This window comes from Glycine soja, chromosome 14 (genome assembly GCF_004193775.1).
Source record: "Glycine soja cultivar W05 chromosome 14, ASM419377v2, whole genome shotgun sequence".
In the NCBI taxonomy this organism is placed as follows: Eukaryota; Viridiplantae; Streptophyta; class Magnoliopsida; order Fabales; family Fabaceae; genus Glycine; species Glycine soja.
Genome location: NC_041015.1, coordinates 5233949 through 5249509, shown reverse-complemented (window position 1 = coordinate 5249509; position 15561 = coordinate 5233949). Strand labels below are relative to the sequence as shown.

Here is a 15561-nt window from a genome sequence, read left to right as displayed (position 1 = left end):
GAGCAAATAGGGATCGATATTGAGTCTCTCTCTCTCTCCTTGTTATCCTTTATATATATACGAGAAAAAAAATTAAAAAAAATACTAATATAGGAAAATATATAAAAAGTAGGTTTTTGAATTGATATATATTTGTTTTAAATTTTTCACTAGTAAATATATTTTTAATTTTATTCATAAAATTAATACTAACTAATTTTAAAACTTATTATTTATTAAATAAGTATTTATTTAAAGTTAGGTATTTAAATAATTGTGAAAAAAATTATCCTCCCTTAATATACTTCTGAATTTGTCCATGATTACTACTATGTCTAGACTTAAATATAAATAAAATTTTAGTTAACTCTTTCCTATACTTAATGATAGTATCTAAAGTAGTATTTATTTAATTAGAATTTTATTTTTAATTATCTTTTCTTTCTTGATGGGTATGAATTAATTTTTTATTTTTTATTTTGCTATATTTCAGTTTGGAGGGAGTATTGTTTACTCTTGAAAAACTGCACTAATCTCATTTTTCTCATCCAATCATTCGATAGTTTATCTTATGAAGATAACTAATTTTTGAAATTATATATAATAAATTTTAATGGTGGGATTAAGAACTACACACCCTCAGTTTATGTTGAATGTTGATTTGAAAATATAAAGTTGATAGTGGTCGGAGAAGGTTGAAGGTAAAAGGAAAGAGAGAGATTATGTGTTGAAATTCCCTTCAATGACAATTTTTAAGAAACTAACTTCAATTAATAAAATAAAATAAAATAAACAAAGTACACTTTCTCCGGCATAAATAATCTTTCGTGGAACAGGCATGTGCCCATTCATCGACTCCTCCTTAAAACTTTCAGCTTTTCATTGATATCCTCCGGCAAATATGATTTCTTTAAGGCTAAGCCTTCTTTTCACACTTATCTGCTGTCTGATTATTAATCAGACATATTCCAAGAATGATCGGAAGGCAAATATATGCACATTCTTCATTCTTTCATTATAATATTTTACTAGATGCATACTTTTCCCTTCTGTTGTTAGCTTTACACTTTTATTATAAGATGATGGTGCTTACAAATTCTTCTCTTGAATTTAATATTTTCATTTTCTGAATACAGACTTACATTGTCTACATGGGCGACCACCCTAAGGGCATGGACTCTGCTTCCTTACCTTCCCTTCATATAACCATGGCGCAAAAAGTCCTTGGCAGGTTGAAATTGAATCCTATAAATTATGTCTATTGTCTAATCCTTGTTTCATGATAACATCATCATTCTTTATGAAAGCCATGTTTAAGTTAGTTCCAGCATTACCAAAGCTTCTTGATTGGCAACTCTAGAGTATATAAGTTTTGGAAATGCTTTAGATAAAGAAGGGAAAGGGGAAAAAGTGAAAAGTCGTGGCTTTAATTCTTCCTGTTAACAAAAACAAACAAATTAACCATTAACATTTGTGGATAAAAAAAAGTTTTGTAGATACTTCACAAATATCTCATAAATCTTAATCACTGAATAATATGAATCTATTAATCATTGTAACTAGGCACATAATCCTTTGTTTGTTATGCGAAAAAAGTATTGTAAGATTGACCATCCAAATGTGCATTTATCCAGCGACTTTGAACCAGAAGCTATACTTCACAGCTACAAAAAAAGCTTTAATGGTTTCGTCATCAAGTTAACAGAAGAGGAAGCACAAAGAATGGCAGGTACTTTAATCTCCTCCTTTATATCCTAACTATTGCTTAAAATATTCACTCAAAGGAAAACCATAGCATTAATACTTTGGTATTGTAACAGAAATGGACAATGTTGTCTCTGTTTTCCCAAATAGGAAAAGTCGTCTGCAGACGACTAGATCGTGGGACTTCATAGGCGTTTCACAGCAAATCCAAAGAACAAGTTTAGAGAGAGACATAATTGTTGGAGTAATAGACTCAGGACTTTGGCCTGAGTCTAAGAGCTTCAGTGATGAAGGATTTGGTCCTCCACCAAGCAAATGGAAGGGATCATGCCACAACTTTACCTGTAACAAGTAATCATCTATTGATATATCTCACAAAGAACACTAACACATTCTTTAACATATTTTTGTTTTTTAAAATATTTTTTATTGTTAGATCAAATTTATTAAAAATGACACAATCAGCAAAATTTTGTGATAAGACCCATTAACTAAAAAAGGATTAGTCTTGCTCTTGGCTAGGATATACTAATAATAAATAGTTAATATAATTAATTATAATATTAACCCACATTAATTATTAGAATAAAAAATTTCAATTAACAACATCTCTTTGATTTCTTTGAGAGAAATTAATGTTTTCTTTTACCAACAATTTTAATTTACTTCTAGACAATAGCTAATCCATTGAGCTCATATGCTTTTATTTTAAAGTTACAGTAGTATGTATTTGAGTTTTATATTTTTTTTCCACATCAATTATTTTAATTCATTTTTTCTTTTTTCATCTCTCATTTTGTTAAAAAAACTGTAAAGACAAATTATGTAGTTACAATTTTTCTTAATTTATACTAAAATTAATTTTTTTTTAATATATATACATATTAAAAAAAGTTTAGAATTTTAGTATATATTAAGGATGGCCAAAAGTCCAGCTAGCATGAAACAGGGAAACTAAGATGGAGGGGCCACCACACTGCTCATGGGCCTAGTTGCCTGGCCTAGTAGTAAGTCACGGACCATCATTTTGTAGGTATTGTTTCTATTGCCTTGCGCACGCAAGAATTAAGAATTAAAGATAAGAGAATTTATAATATGGTTTTTTTTATTAGTAAGAATTAATGATATTGATAGGGATTTTATGATAATTTACTCAATCTAGTTAACCAATTGAGATAAATATACTTTCAATTTATTATATGGTTTCGACTAGACTCCAATCAATCCATAATCAATTACATAAAAAAAACTTAACATCACATTTTGAATCAAAAGCTTGTGAGATATAAAGTGATCTTATCCGACTCAAACAAAATTGCTTTCAATGGAGGATACTTGTGGTGTGGTGTAAAAAAAATCATTCTTTACTAAAGCGTGTCACCACTTGTATGCAGAAAAATAATTGGAGCAAAATACTTTAACATCGAAGGTGACTATGCCAAAGAAGATAGCATATCACCTAGAGATGTACAAGGTCACGGGTCACACACTGCATCAACAATTGCTGGAAATTTGGTTAAGTCTTCAAGTCTACTAGGGTTTGCCTCAGGGACAGCCCGTGGAGGTGTTCCATCAGCACGCATTGCTATATACAAAGTATGTTGGATCAAAATAGGTTGTCCTCAAGCTGAAACCCTTGCAGCATTTGATGAAGCAATTGCTGATGGAGTTGATATAATTTCCATTTCAACCGGACTTACTAGTATAGTGTACATTCCGTATTTCCAAAGCGCATTTGATATAGGAAGTTTCCATGCAATGAAGAGAGGTATATTAACGTCAAAATCAGCCGATAATTCGGGTCCAGGGTTATCCTCTATCACAACTTATTCGCCATGGATACTCTCTGTGGCAGCTAGCACTATTGGCAGAAAGTTCCTTACTAAGGTGCAATTGGGCAACGGCATGGTTTTTGAGGTACCCTTTTTTTTAATAACTTGTAGTTTAACTATATGAAATTATAATAATAAGTTTAATTTTTATGAACGACTCTGCTTTGTATACAGGGGGTTTCAATTAACACTTTTGATCTCAAAAACAAAATGTTTCCACTGGTTTATGCTGGAGATGTACCTAACACTGCTGATGGATATAATAGTTCCACATCCAGGTATCAGAATATGAATCCAATTTTGTGATTTTTCCTCGTTTAGTAAAAGAAATTGGATTTGAATTTCATATTTTACTACTGCTCAGGTTTTGCTACGTTAACTCTGTGGATAAACATTTGGTGAAAGGAAAGATCGTTCTGTGTGACGGAAACGCGAGTCCTAAAAAAGTTGGGGATTTGTCTGGGGCAGCTGGGATGCTTCTTGGAGCCACTGATGTAAAAGATGCTCCATTCACTTATGCACTGCCCACAGCTTTCATTAGTTTAAGGAACTTTAAACTAATACATTCTTACATGGTTTCATTGAGGTATTGGTCCATATTTTCTTATCTATAAGACAAATGTTAATCAGTATCTTAAAAAACATTATTTAAGACTTCTCTAGGACAGAAAGACATTTATTTAAAAGTTAAGTTATTGACTTCAACCTGTTTCATTAAATGCTTCCCAATTGGCAGAAATTCGACGGCCACAATATTTAGGAGTGACGAAGACAACGATGATTCACAAACCCCTTTCATAGTTTCATTTTCATCTAGAGGTCCAAATCCACTTACACCAAACACTCTCAAGGTAACTCCAAAATGATTTTCAATGGCAAAATCCACGTTCAATTGTCGTCTTCAACCTGAAGATGCTCATTGATGTTTTTCATGATATTGTAGCCTGATCTCGCAGCCCCGGGAGTTAATATTCTAGCTGCATGGTCTCCAGTCTATACAATTTCAGAATTTAAAGGTGACAAAAGAGCAGTTCAATACAACATAGAATCTGGCACTTCAATGGCTTGTCCTCATGTATCAGCTGCAGCTGCATATGTCAAATCATTTCATCCCAATTGGTCTCCTGCTATGATCAAGTCTGCACTAATGACCACTGGTAACAATTGTTCTGCATTTATTTTTAAGATTTAATTAATGTTGTCAACCAATCAAAAATAATATTTAGTATAGCTTTCTAAGATAATTACTATAGAATTCAAGTCCTTTAACATAGTTATTTGTGATTGGATAACCGTATAAATCAAATTTTTATAATTTCATTGTATTCTAATTAATTTTCTTACTTTTATAATGTATCTATTAAGAAAGTCAATGTTTCTTTATCATTCTTACTTGTTATGCTTCTAATTAGTCAACAAAGTATATGACTCTCTTTTACATTTCAATTAACAGCCACACCAATGAGTCCTACTCTTAATCCTGATGCTGAATTCGCATATGGCGCGGGTCTAATTAATCCTCTTAAGGCGGCAAATCCTGGTTTAGTGTATGATATTAGCGAAGCGGATTATGTCAAGTTCTTGTGTGGAGAGGGCTATACAGATGAAATGCTTCGAGTTCTCACTAAAGATCATAGTAGATGCAGCAAACATGCTAAAAAGGAAGCTGTATATGACCTTAATCTCCCATCATTAGCTCTTTATGTAAACGTCTCATCTTTCAGTCGTATTTTCCATAGAACAGTTACAAATGTGGGATTGGCAACGTCTAGTTATAAAGCCAAAGTGGTATCTCCATCTTTGATAGATATTCAAGTGAAACCAAATGTTCTGTCCTTCACATCAATTGGGCAGAAGAAGTCATTCTCCGTCATAATTGAAGGGAATGTCAATCCGGATATACTGTCTGCTTCTCTGGTTTGGGATGATGGAACTTTTCAAGTTAGAAGCCCCATTGTAGTGTATGGTGATACATAATTTAGTGTCATTAATTTTTTCTTTCTAAAGTCAAAATCTAGATTATATGTTTCATGAAGATTAGTCGGGACTAGAGATAAATAATAGTCCGAGACCATATAATAAATTGAATTAAGATTTATCTTAATTAGTTAAACAGATTGGGTAAATTATTATAAAATCCCTATCAATATCTTTAATTCCTACTAATAAAAAAATCATATTATAAATTCTCTTATGTTTAATTCTTAATTCTTGCGTGAGCAAGGCAATAGAAACAATACCTACAAAATGATGGCCCGTGACTTACTACTAGGCCAAACAACTGGGCCCGTGAGCAGTGTGGTGGCCCCTCCGTCTTAGTTTCCCTGTTTCATCTAGCTGGACTTTTGGCCATCCTTAATATATACTAAAATTATAAACTTTTTTTTAATATATATATATATATATATATATTAAAAAAAATTAATTTTAGTATAAATTAAGAAAAATTGTAACTACATAATTTGTCTTTACAGTTTTTTTAACAAAATGAGAGATGAAAAAAGAAAAATGAAATAAAATAATTGATGTGGAAAAAATATAAAACTCAAATACATACTGTAACTTTAAAATAAAAGCATATGAGCTCAATGGATTAGCTTTTGTCTAGAAGTAAATTAAAATTGTTGGTAAAAGAAAAGATTAATTGCTCTCAAAGAAATCAAAGAGATGCTGTTAGCATTTTTCTTAAACAAATAAGAAATAATAAATTATCTCCTTGAGAGAGAGAAGATTTATTGATATTGTATGTCTTGAGACAAATGTGAGAACCACCGAATCTATTTAGGCCAAAATACCATGCTGATGTGTAGAGGTGTTTGTGGTGTGTTTTTGGTGTAAAATTAATTTGAATCAAACAAAAAAATTATATACGGTATAATTTGGTTCGGTTTAGATTATTTATGAAATTCAAACCAAACCAAATCAATCTTTTATAGTTTGGTTCGATTCAATTTTTGTGATTTGAAAAATTCTACTACTAATAAGTATTAAAATATAACCCAAAAAAGAAAACATTATGTGTGCATGTAAAAGCCACCCATGCTAAGGTGGATTCCAAAGGAAATTTCGAAATGAAAGCATTAACCTTCATGCAATATAAAACATTTGAAACAACTTTCTCGTTGCAATCAGCTTCCTAAGTAATGAAATAATTTTCCTAATAATTACAAGGACAATTCCAATGGTAAGATAGAGATCACACTTAATTTAAATGATAATTGAATCAATGCATTCTCAATATTTGTGTAGAATGTTTTGTGGGAAAAACAAAAATAAACTAGTTCAAGGAGTTCAGAGAATTTTATGACATATAGATATGGTGTAGGTTGCACTGCTACATCGAGAGCAGATTCACAATACAAAGGCAGAGTTCAACTTTCACGAGAGATTGGAGATTGTAGACAGATATAGAGAGTGACACGTTGAAGTAACTCGCAAAAGTAGAAACCAAAGACGGTGTCGATAAAGACTCGAAAAGATTACAAAATTGACACAATGTAGACACATAGACTTGTGGGAGACTAAAGAAGGAGACATAGACAGAGAGACTATGGAGACATAGACATATAGCCTTGAGCAAAAATCTAACTTTTTTTTTCCTAACATAATGAATTCTAACATAATGTCTAAACACCCATAATTAATTTGGCAACAAAGATGAAACAATATTATTTAATTTGAGATCATTTGGATTCTTTCAAAGTGGCTTTTCACTGTAGCCATGGATATCATGCAGCAAAATGTAAGGGCATATGCTTGGGACACCCAACACATTTTCAAAATGCCGAAAAAATACTTTCATGGGTATTTTTGGTTATAAATTGCAATATCTATTTTTCATTTCTGCAGCGTCTTTGTTTCTACAAAATCCCACTCCCTTAGTGTAAGTTACTTCCATTAGCCTCTTTTTCCAAGTGTTTTTTGTCTCCGATGGTGTACATGCGTTGTTCAGGAGTATACAGTGAAGTTGGATCGTTATTCGTCACCGAAGAAAAAGAGGTATGTAAAAAAAAATTAGAACATACGAATTGGTGATCCATATGACTTATACAGATCATCAATCCGTATGGTCATATGGATTACTAATCCGTATGGTTTATACGGATCAGCAATCCGTATGACCCATACGAATTGTCAATCCATATGGGTCATACGGATTGCTGATCTGTATGGTTCATACGGGTTGCCATAATCTGTATGGGGTTTTTTAAAAAAAAAACACCATTTTTGTCTGTGACATTGCTTCAAACAACAACATGAAACCAATATCAACAATATCCAAAACAATAAAATCATTCATTCAGAAAAACAACAACAACGAAGGAGTAGCAACACAATGCACAAAAAATAAGTATGATAAGGCCAGGAGAATACTTACCTCAAAGGAGAATGAAGAAGACGAAAGGAAAAAGAAGCAACAAAGGATCAGGAGCCACCAACAAGAAAAACCACGAATGGAGGACCAACACCCACGAAGGAAGAAGAACAAGCACCAACGGAGTGAAACGAGGCAAGAAAGAGGAAGAAGAACAACCACAGCGACACAGGAAGTGAAGAAAGAAGAAGAACAAAAACGACGCATGAATAGGGACTTGTACCGATAAGTCACTCTTGTTTTTTATAAGCAAAAAGTGAAGGACATTTTAGTCTTTTCACTTTCGTTGCTGGGTGATCAAGCAAAAATGCAAAGGTGCCCAAAGGAACGGCCGAATGCAAGCTGATCGTTGGGGAATCTCCAATGGGCTTGGCAAGATATTAAATTTGTAGTTTTCGAAAGCTGATGAATGATTGAAATTTGAAACTGAACCCCGAAAGTGACAAAGTGCAATTCATTTCCTTAAGCAAGGCTTGCTCCACTCTCACCGATGTGCAAGGCTATTGTCAGATATCACTCAAATTATGTCTTGTCTTGTACGTGCAAAATAATTCAGTCAATACGGAATCATATTTTCCGAGAATGTAATTAAATGGCAGAGAACTTACCAAGATATGCCTAATATTTGGAACCTGGCTTCATCAGATATTTTGATTGAGTTAGACTATAATTTATATAATCATTTTTTATAATTTATTTTGTATTATGTTGATTACTTTTTTATTATCTTGGGTCATAAATTATGAGTATCTTTCAATTTATTTCATCAGATACTAATTTTAATCTTACTTGTCATGTATAACTATGATTGAATAAGAGAATTTTACAACAAAAAAATTAAATATAAATTTTCGTTAAATAAATTAGATAAATCATTCTCTTATATATGTGAATGCAAGGAGGCTTGCATCATTACCCTAATTCTATGCGTTTATTATGTTCATTACTTGATTATATATATATATATATTACATTTTATTCCTTTTCTTTTATCAATTTTTGTTGTATACTCCGTTGTAAAATAAATTATATATGTAAATACAATTTCTCATTTTGATTTTCTCTTCGTTTGTTTTTGTTCATTTTGTATTGTACCAACCAAATACCATGCATGATTAGAGCAACAAGCAACCAATCAGTATTTCCATATCTCTTTATTTATTAGACAGTAGCTAAGGTGGAACCAGCTGATCAAATGCTTTATGGTAGACCAATTTGTATTGATTGTTGGAATATTTATTGTTTAACTATTGAATTGAAGCGTAATGATGTTCAATCCGTTTTCATTGGCACATCAACCTGTTTTTCATATATAACGCATTCAACAGTTCATGTAAAGAAAGTGGGAAGATTATTAGAGGATATTATTGATTATTGGAGGATTTAAAGTGTGTTTGATTGCTCATCCATAAATATAGACGCACAGCGTCCTACGGAAGCATATGACACTAGCTTTTGCGTCATTTCTACCTTTTGGTAGTGAAAATGTCATAATAGGCTCGTTTTTTTTAAAGTATAACCAGTAGTCATGCACTTAGAATTGTTTTTTTCTGCGCTAGTGGTGTGGTCCAACAATGGGGACGCTTATTGCATTATTGAAATAGTATATATTACGAATTTAAGATTGTTTACTCTTGAAAAATTGCATTAATCTCATCCACTCATTCAGTAGTTTATCTATGAATAGGTAGATTTATTTTTTGAAATTATTTATAATAAATTTTAATGGTAGGATTTAGAACTAAGTAATAAAGTTCTCCAATGCAACAATTTTGAATCGTCCGGCATAAATAGTCTTTGGTGGAAGGGGCATGCGCACACATTCATCGAATCCTCAAAAAATTAAACTTCTCACTTTGATCTCTTTGTGACAAATATGATTTCTATAAGGCTAAGCCTTCTTTTCACACTTATCTGCGGTCTGATAATTTATCAGACACATTCCAAGAATGATCGGAAGGTAAATATATAAACATTCTTTTTCATTATGATGTTTTACTAGACCTTGCATATATATGGCTGGCAAGAAGATGATGGTGCTTAAAAATTACTCTTTAATTTAATATTTTCATTTTCTGAATGTGTCTACATGGGCGACCACCCTAAGGGCATGGACTCTGCATCCTTACCTTCCCTTCATATGACAATGGCTCAAAAAGTCCTTGGTAGGTTAAATATTATAATTTATATCTGTTGTCTAATCCTTGTTCCATGTTTGAGTTAGTTCAAGCATTGCCAATGCATCTTGATTGGCACCTTTAGAGTATACAAGTTTTGGAAATACTTCACCTCGTAATTACTTAATAATGTGAATCTTAACTGTAGTATAAGTGCGGTAGAAGATATACTTTTGTAACTGTATAATATTTTATTTTTTAATTTTTAAAATAAGATTTAGTAAATAAGTTGGTTTCTTATATTTTAGGAGTAAGTCAGTTTTAATGGATTAGCCTAGTCAATAAGTGGTTCCTATCTTTAAGGAGCAAGTTAGTTTTAATATTCTGTTTTGCTAATATCTTGTTATCTAATTAGTTTTATTGTATCGCTGCTGAGAACAATTTGAATTAGAATAGAATAATTCTATTTCCTCTGCATACGTATTGTCTTTCTTCTCTTCTCTGTTTTTTATAATTTCCTCCAAAAAACCAACAATTGGTATCAGAGCCTTATTCTTACGAGACCTGTACCATGGAAGGTGAAGCAAGTTTTTCCCACATAACTCTTCCAATCTTTGATGGAGAGAATTATGATCTTTGGGAAGTGAAAATGCAATCCTACATGGAGTCTTTGGATTTGTGGGATGTTGTGGAAGAGGATAATGAAATATATTCGCTGCCTGAAAATCCCACCATGGCCCAAATTAAAAATCACAAGGAAAGAAAGATGAAGAAGGCAAAGGCGAGGTCATGTTTGTTCACTGGTGTTTCACAAATGATATTCATCAGAATCATGACTCTTAAATCACCCAAAGCAATTTGGGATTATCTGAAAGAGGAATACGCTGGAGATGATAGAATATGAAGCATGCAAGTGCTAAATTTAAGGAGGGAATTTGAGTTTCAAAGGATGAAAGAGTCAGAGACAATCAAAGAATACTCAAACAAATTGTTGGGTATTGCCAACAAGATAAAGTTGTTGGGAAGTGATTTTGCTGATTCGAGAATTGTAGAGAAAATTTTGGTAACGGTGCCGGAGAGGTATGAAGCATCTATAGCTTCATTGGAGAACACAAAGGATCTGTCGAAAATCACATTGGCAGAAGTGCTACATGCCCTGCAAGCTCAAGAGCAGCGAAGGTTGATGAGGCAAGATCGTGTTGTCGAAGGTGCTTTGCCCGCCAAACATCATGAAGTTGATGAAAGCAAAAAGGATTTTTTCAAGAAGAATCAACCAGCAAGCAGCGAAAACAGTGCAAACAACCAAGGTAAGGATAAAAAGAAAAATCATCCACCTTGTCAGCATTGTGGCAAAAAAGGTCATGCGCCTTTCAAATGTTGGAGGAGACCAGATGCAAAATGTAACAAGTGCAACCAGATAGGGCATGAAGCGGTGATCTGCGCCAACAAAAATCACCATGATGAGGGAGCTCAGATTGCTAATCAAGAAGAAGAGGACCAACTATTTGTGGCCACATGCTTCTTGAGTAGTGAATCAAGTGAAAGTTGGTTGATTGATAGTGGTTGTACGAACCACATGACAAATGATAAGACTCTATTCAAGGATTTGAAGCCAACTAATGTCTCAAAGGTCAGAATTGGGAATGGTGGTTATATTCCAGTAAAAGGAAAAGGAACTGTTGCAATTTCAACGTATTCAGGTACCAAATTAATATCAGATGTTCTTTATGTACCTAACATTGACCAAAACTTTCTAAGTGTAGGTCAGTTGATTAAAAAGGGATTTAAAGTGTCCTTTGAACATCAACATTGCTTTATCTATGACAATTTTGGCCGGGTAGTTCTAAGGGTTAAAATGAAAGGTAAAAGCTTTTCATTTGATCCAGCAGAGGAAGAGCATACAGCCTATTTCACCCAAGTCACACCCACGGAACTCTGGCACAAGAGACTTGATCATTGCCATCTTGAAAGAATGCTAAACATGAAAAAAAGGAAATATGCAAAAGAAAATTTGAAAAAGTTTCAAATGGAAGAATGCAAGTCTGTTAGCACACCAATGAATCAAAAGGAGAATTTTAGCAAGGAAGAAGGTGTTGATAACATTGATGAAGGATATTGTGGGAGCTTGATTGGATGTCTAATGTATCTCACTTCAACAAGGTCAAACATTCTATTTTCTAAAAAGAACAAAACTGGAATTTTTGTTGACAATCAAGTAGCCATTGCTATTGCAAACAATCCCGTGTGTCATGGAAAGATTAAACATTTCAACATCCACGTTTATTATTTGATAAAGATGCAACAAAGTGGAGAAGTGAATTTAATTTACTGCAAGTCTAAAGATCAATTGGCTGACATGTTTACAAAGTCACTACCTATCAATAAAATTGAACTCAAAGAATTGGAGTTTGCAGTTCCAAAAGCAAGGAGGAGTGTTGAAAATATACTTTTGTAACTGCATAATATTTTATTTTTCAATTTTTAAAATAGGATTTAGTAAATAAGTTGGTTTCTTATATTTTAGGAGTAAGTCAGTTTTAATGGATTAGCCTAGTCAATAAGTAGTTCCTATCTTTAAGGAGCAAGTTAGTTTTAATATTCTGTTTTGCTAATATCTTGTTATCTAATTAGTTTTATTGTATCGCTGCTGAGAACAATTTGAATTAGAATAGAATAATTCAATTTCCTCTGCATACGTATTGTCTTTCTTCTCTCCTCTGTTTTTTATAATTTCTTCCAAAAAACCAACAAGTGCAAGATGTATATTATTTAAATTAGAAACATAATCCTTTGTTTGTTACGCAAAACATGTACTGTAAAGATTGACCATCCAAATGTGCATTTATACAGCGACTTTGAACCAGAAGCTATACTTCACAGTTACAAGAAAAGCTTTAATGGATTTGTCATCAAGTTAACAGAAGAGGAAGCGGAAAGAATGGCAGGTACTATATATAATCTCCTTTTTTATCCTAACTACTATTACTTAAAAATATTCACTCAAATTTCTCAGAAGAAAAACCACGTTGTTAAATACTTTGGTATTTGTTGCAGAAATGGACACTGTTGTCTCTGTTTTCCCAAACAGGAAGAATCATCTGCACACAACTAGATCATGGGACTTCTTGGGTGTTTCGCATCAAATCCAACGAACAAGTTTAGAGAGTGACATAATTGAAGGAGTAATAGACACAGGAGTTTGGCCAGAGTCTGAGAGCTTCACTGACAAAGGAATTAGTCCTCCCCAAGCAAATGGAACGGATCATGCCACAACATATTACCTGCAACAAGTAATCGTCTCTTGATATATCTCACATGAAGAGAAGTGTTAGTAACACATTTTTTTATTAATTTATACTCTTGCTAAGACATTATTTACTATTAGTTAAACAGTAGTGCTATTTGTTAAAAAAAAAATCGAATTGGAAACTGCACGAAACAAACTTTAACCAATCAAAAGATAGTATCGGTCAATCAAGATAAGGGTTAGACTTGATTAGCAGGAGAGGGAAAATTTAAACACCAATTTTACGAATTTCGTTTTCACACTATTTATCATTTTTGTTAGTTAAAATTTATTCTAAAGAAGAAAATATAGACTTGTCCATAAACATTTATAGAGAAGAATATAAAAAAAAAATGGATCAAATTTCTCCTATAAGCTAAAATTAACTTATGTACTTTAGCACGAAGTCAAATAACAGATATTTTATTTTAAATAATTATAAAGGGTATGTTGCTAATAATTCTCATCATACAAATAAATGCATTTTGACTGTGTTAGAAAAAGGGATTCATTCTGTATTAAAGCATGTCGCCACTTGTGCAGCAAAGTAATAGGAGTAAAATACTTCAACATCAAAGGTGTCTATGCCAAAGATGATATCAAATCTCCTAGAGATGCACAAGGCCACGGGTCACACACTGTATCCACAATTGCTGGAAATTTGGTTAAGTCAGCAAGTCTACTAGGGTTTGCCTCAGGGACAGCCCGTGGAGGAGTTCCATCAGCACGCCTTGCTATATACAAAACATGTTGGAAAAAAGGTTGTCTTGACTGTGACGTTCTGGCAGCATTTGATGAATCAATTGCTGATGGAGTTGATATCATTTCTGTTTCTGCTGGACCACCCAGCTCACAGGACCTTTATCAGTATTTTCAAACTTCATATAATATAGGAAGTTTCCATGCAATGAAAAGAGGCATATTAACGTCAAATTCCGCCGGTAATTCGGGTCCAGGATTTTCCTCTATGTTAAACTATCCACCGAGGATACTTTCTGTGGCTGCTGGCACTATTAGCAGAAAGTTCCTTACTAAGGTGCAATTGGGCAACGGCATGGTTTTTGAGGTACCCTTATTTTAATAAAAATAACTTGAACCTTAATATATAAAAAGTTTTATATTTTTTTGGAGGAAAATGTTTCTTGGAGAACCTTGAATCGTCTATAACTTGAGAAAGAAAGAAAAAGATAATTAAGTGATTGATTTTGAGTGATGATGTAGTGTGATAAGAAGAAAGAAAAGAAAGTTGTCCAGGGAGTGTTTGAAATTTTTATGTATAGCTCTGCTTTGTATACAGGGAGTTTCAATTAACACTTTTGATCTCAAAAACAAAATGTTCCCAATGGTTTACGCTGGAGATGTTCCCAACACTGCTGGTGGATATAACAGTTCCACATGCAGGTATCACAACATGAATCCATACGTGATTTTCCCTTGTTTATTTTTTTTTCAGAAGAAATTGAAAAAAGGATTATGATGAGTTTGTTAACTTTTATCAAATTATCTTAAAAATCATATAAATAAAAATGATGATTTATCATTAGTTAATACCATAAAAGTACATCATCACCGTTAAACTTTAAGAAAGTTGGATTTGAGTTTCATATTTTACTGGTCAGGCTTTGCTACGATAACACTGGATAAACATTTGGGGAAAGGAAAGATCGTTATGTGTGACGGATTCGCGTCTAATGGAGTTGTTAGGGTTTTGTCTGGGGCAGCTGGGATGCTTGTTGGAGCCCCTGTTGCAAAAGATCTGCCATGGAACTTTGCCCTACCCGCAGCATTCCTTAGTCTAAATAACATTCAGCTCATATATTCTTACATGATTTCATCGAGGTCTTAGAATCTTATTATTAATTGTTTATTCCACTAAGATCACTAGTATCAATCCTTATACTATTTTAGGCTTGCCGAGGAACTTGGCTTAATTAATTGAATAAAGAGTATAATTTACCTGCCTTCGATTTATACGGATAAAAAAATATTAATTTAGGCCTTCACTGATCTCATTACAAATCTCACTTAAAAGAGTAAAACTCTTTCTACATACAACTTTTCATTTTCAAGACTCCAATCCTATATATATTATCTATGTACCTAATTCAGGTAAAAAATTTAAAATATATATTAAACATATAGTATTAAAAAAATGTAAAATTCATTTAAAAGAATTTGAGTACGGAAATTAAATTTGGAGAGGAAAAAGTCTAAATGCAAAATGAATAAATAAATATGAGTGTATATAAAAAGTTTTGATTTTACGTA

At 32.7% G+C, this 15561-nt stretch overlaps 1 protein-coding gene and 1 pseudogene across 1 annotated transcript; both read left to right on the top strand.

Annotated features, from left to right (window-relative positions):
• Positions 1-810: 810 nt before the first annotated feature.
• On the top strand, positions 811-5628 carry LOC114382944 (cucumisin-like). Its single transcript, XM_028342491.1, has 10 exons — positions 811-964; positions 1116-1210; positions 1614-1708; positions 1800-2034; positions 3078-3600; positions 3690-3793; positions 3880-4101; positions 4252-4366; positions 4459-4672; positions 4969-5628. Exons 1-10 carry the CDS (start codon positions 881-883, stop codon positions 5490-5492), a joined length of 2211 nt encoding a protein of 736 aa, XP_028198292.1. The 5' UTR covers positions 811-880; the 3' UTR covers positions 5493-5628.
• A 4351-nt stretch (positions 5629-9979) lies between these two features.
• Positions 9980-15181, top strand: LOC114383248 (annotated as a pseudogene).
• Positions 15182-15561: the final 380 nt, after the last annotated feature.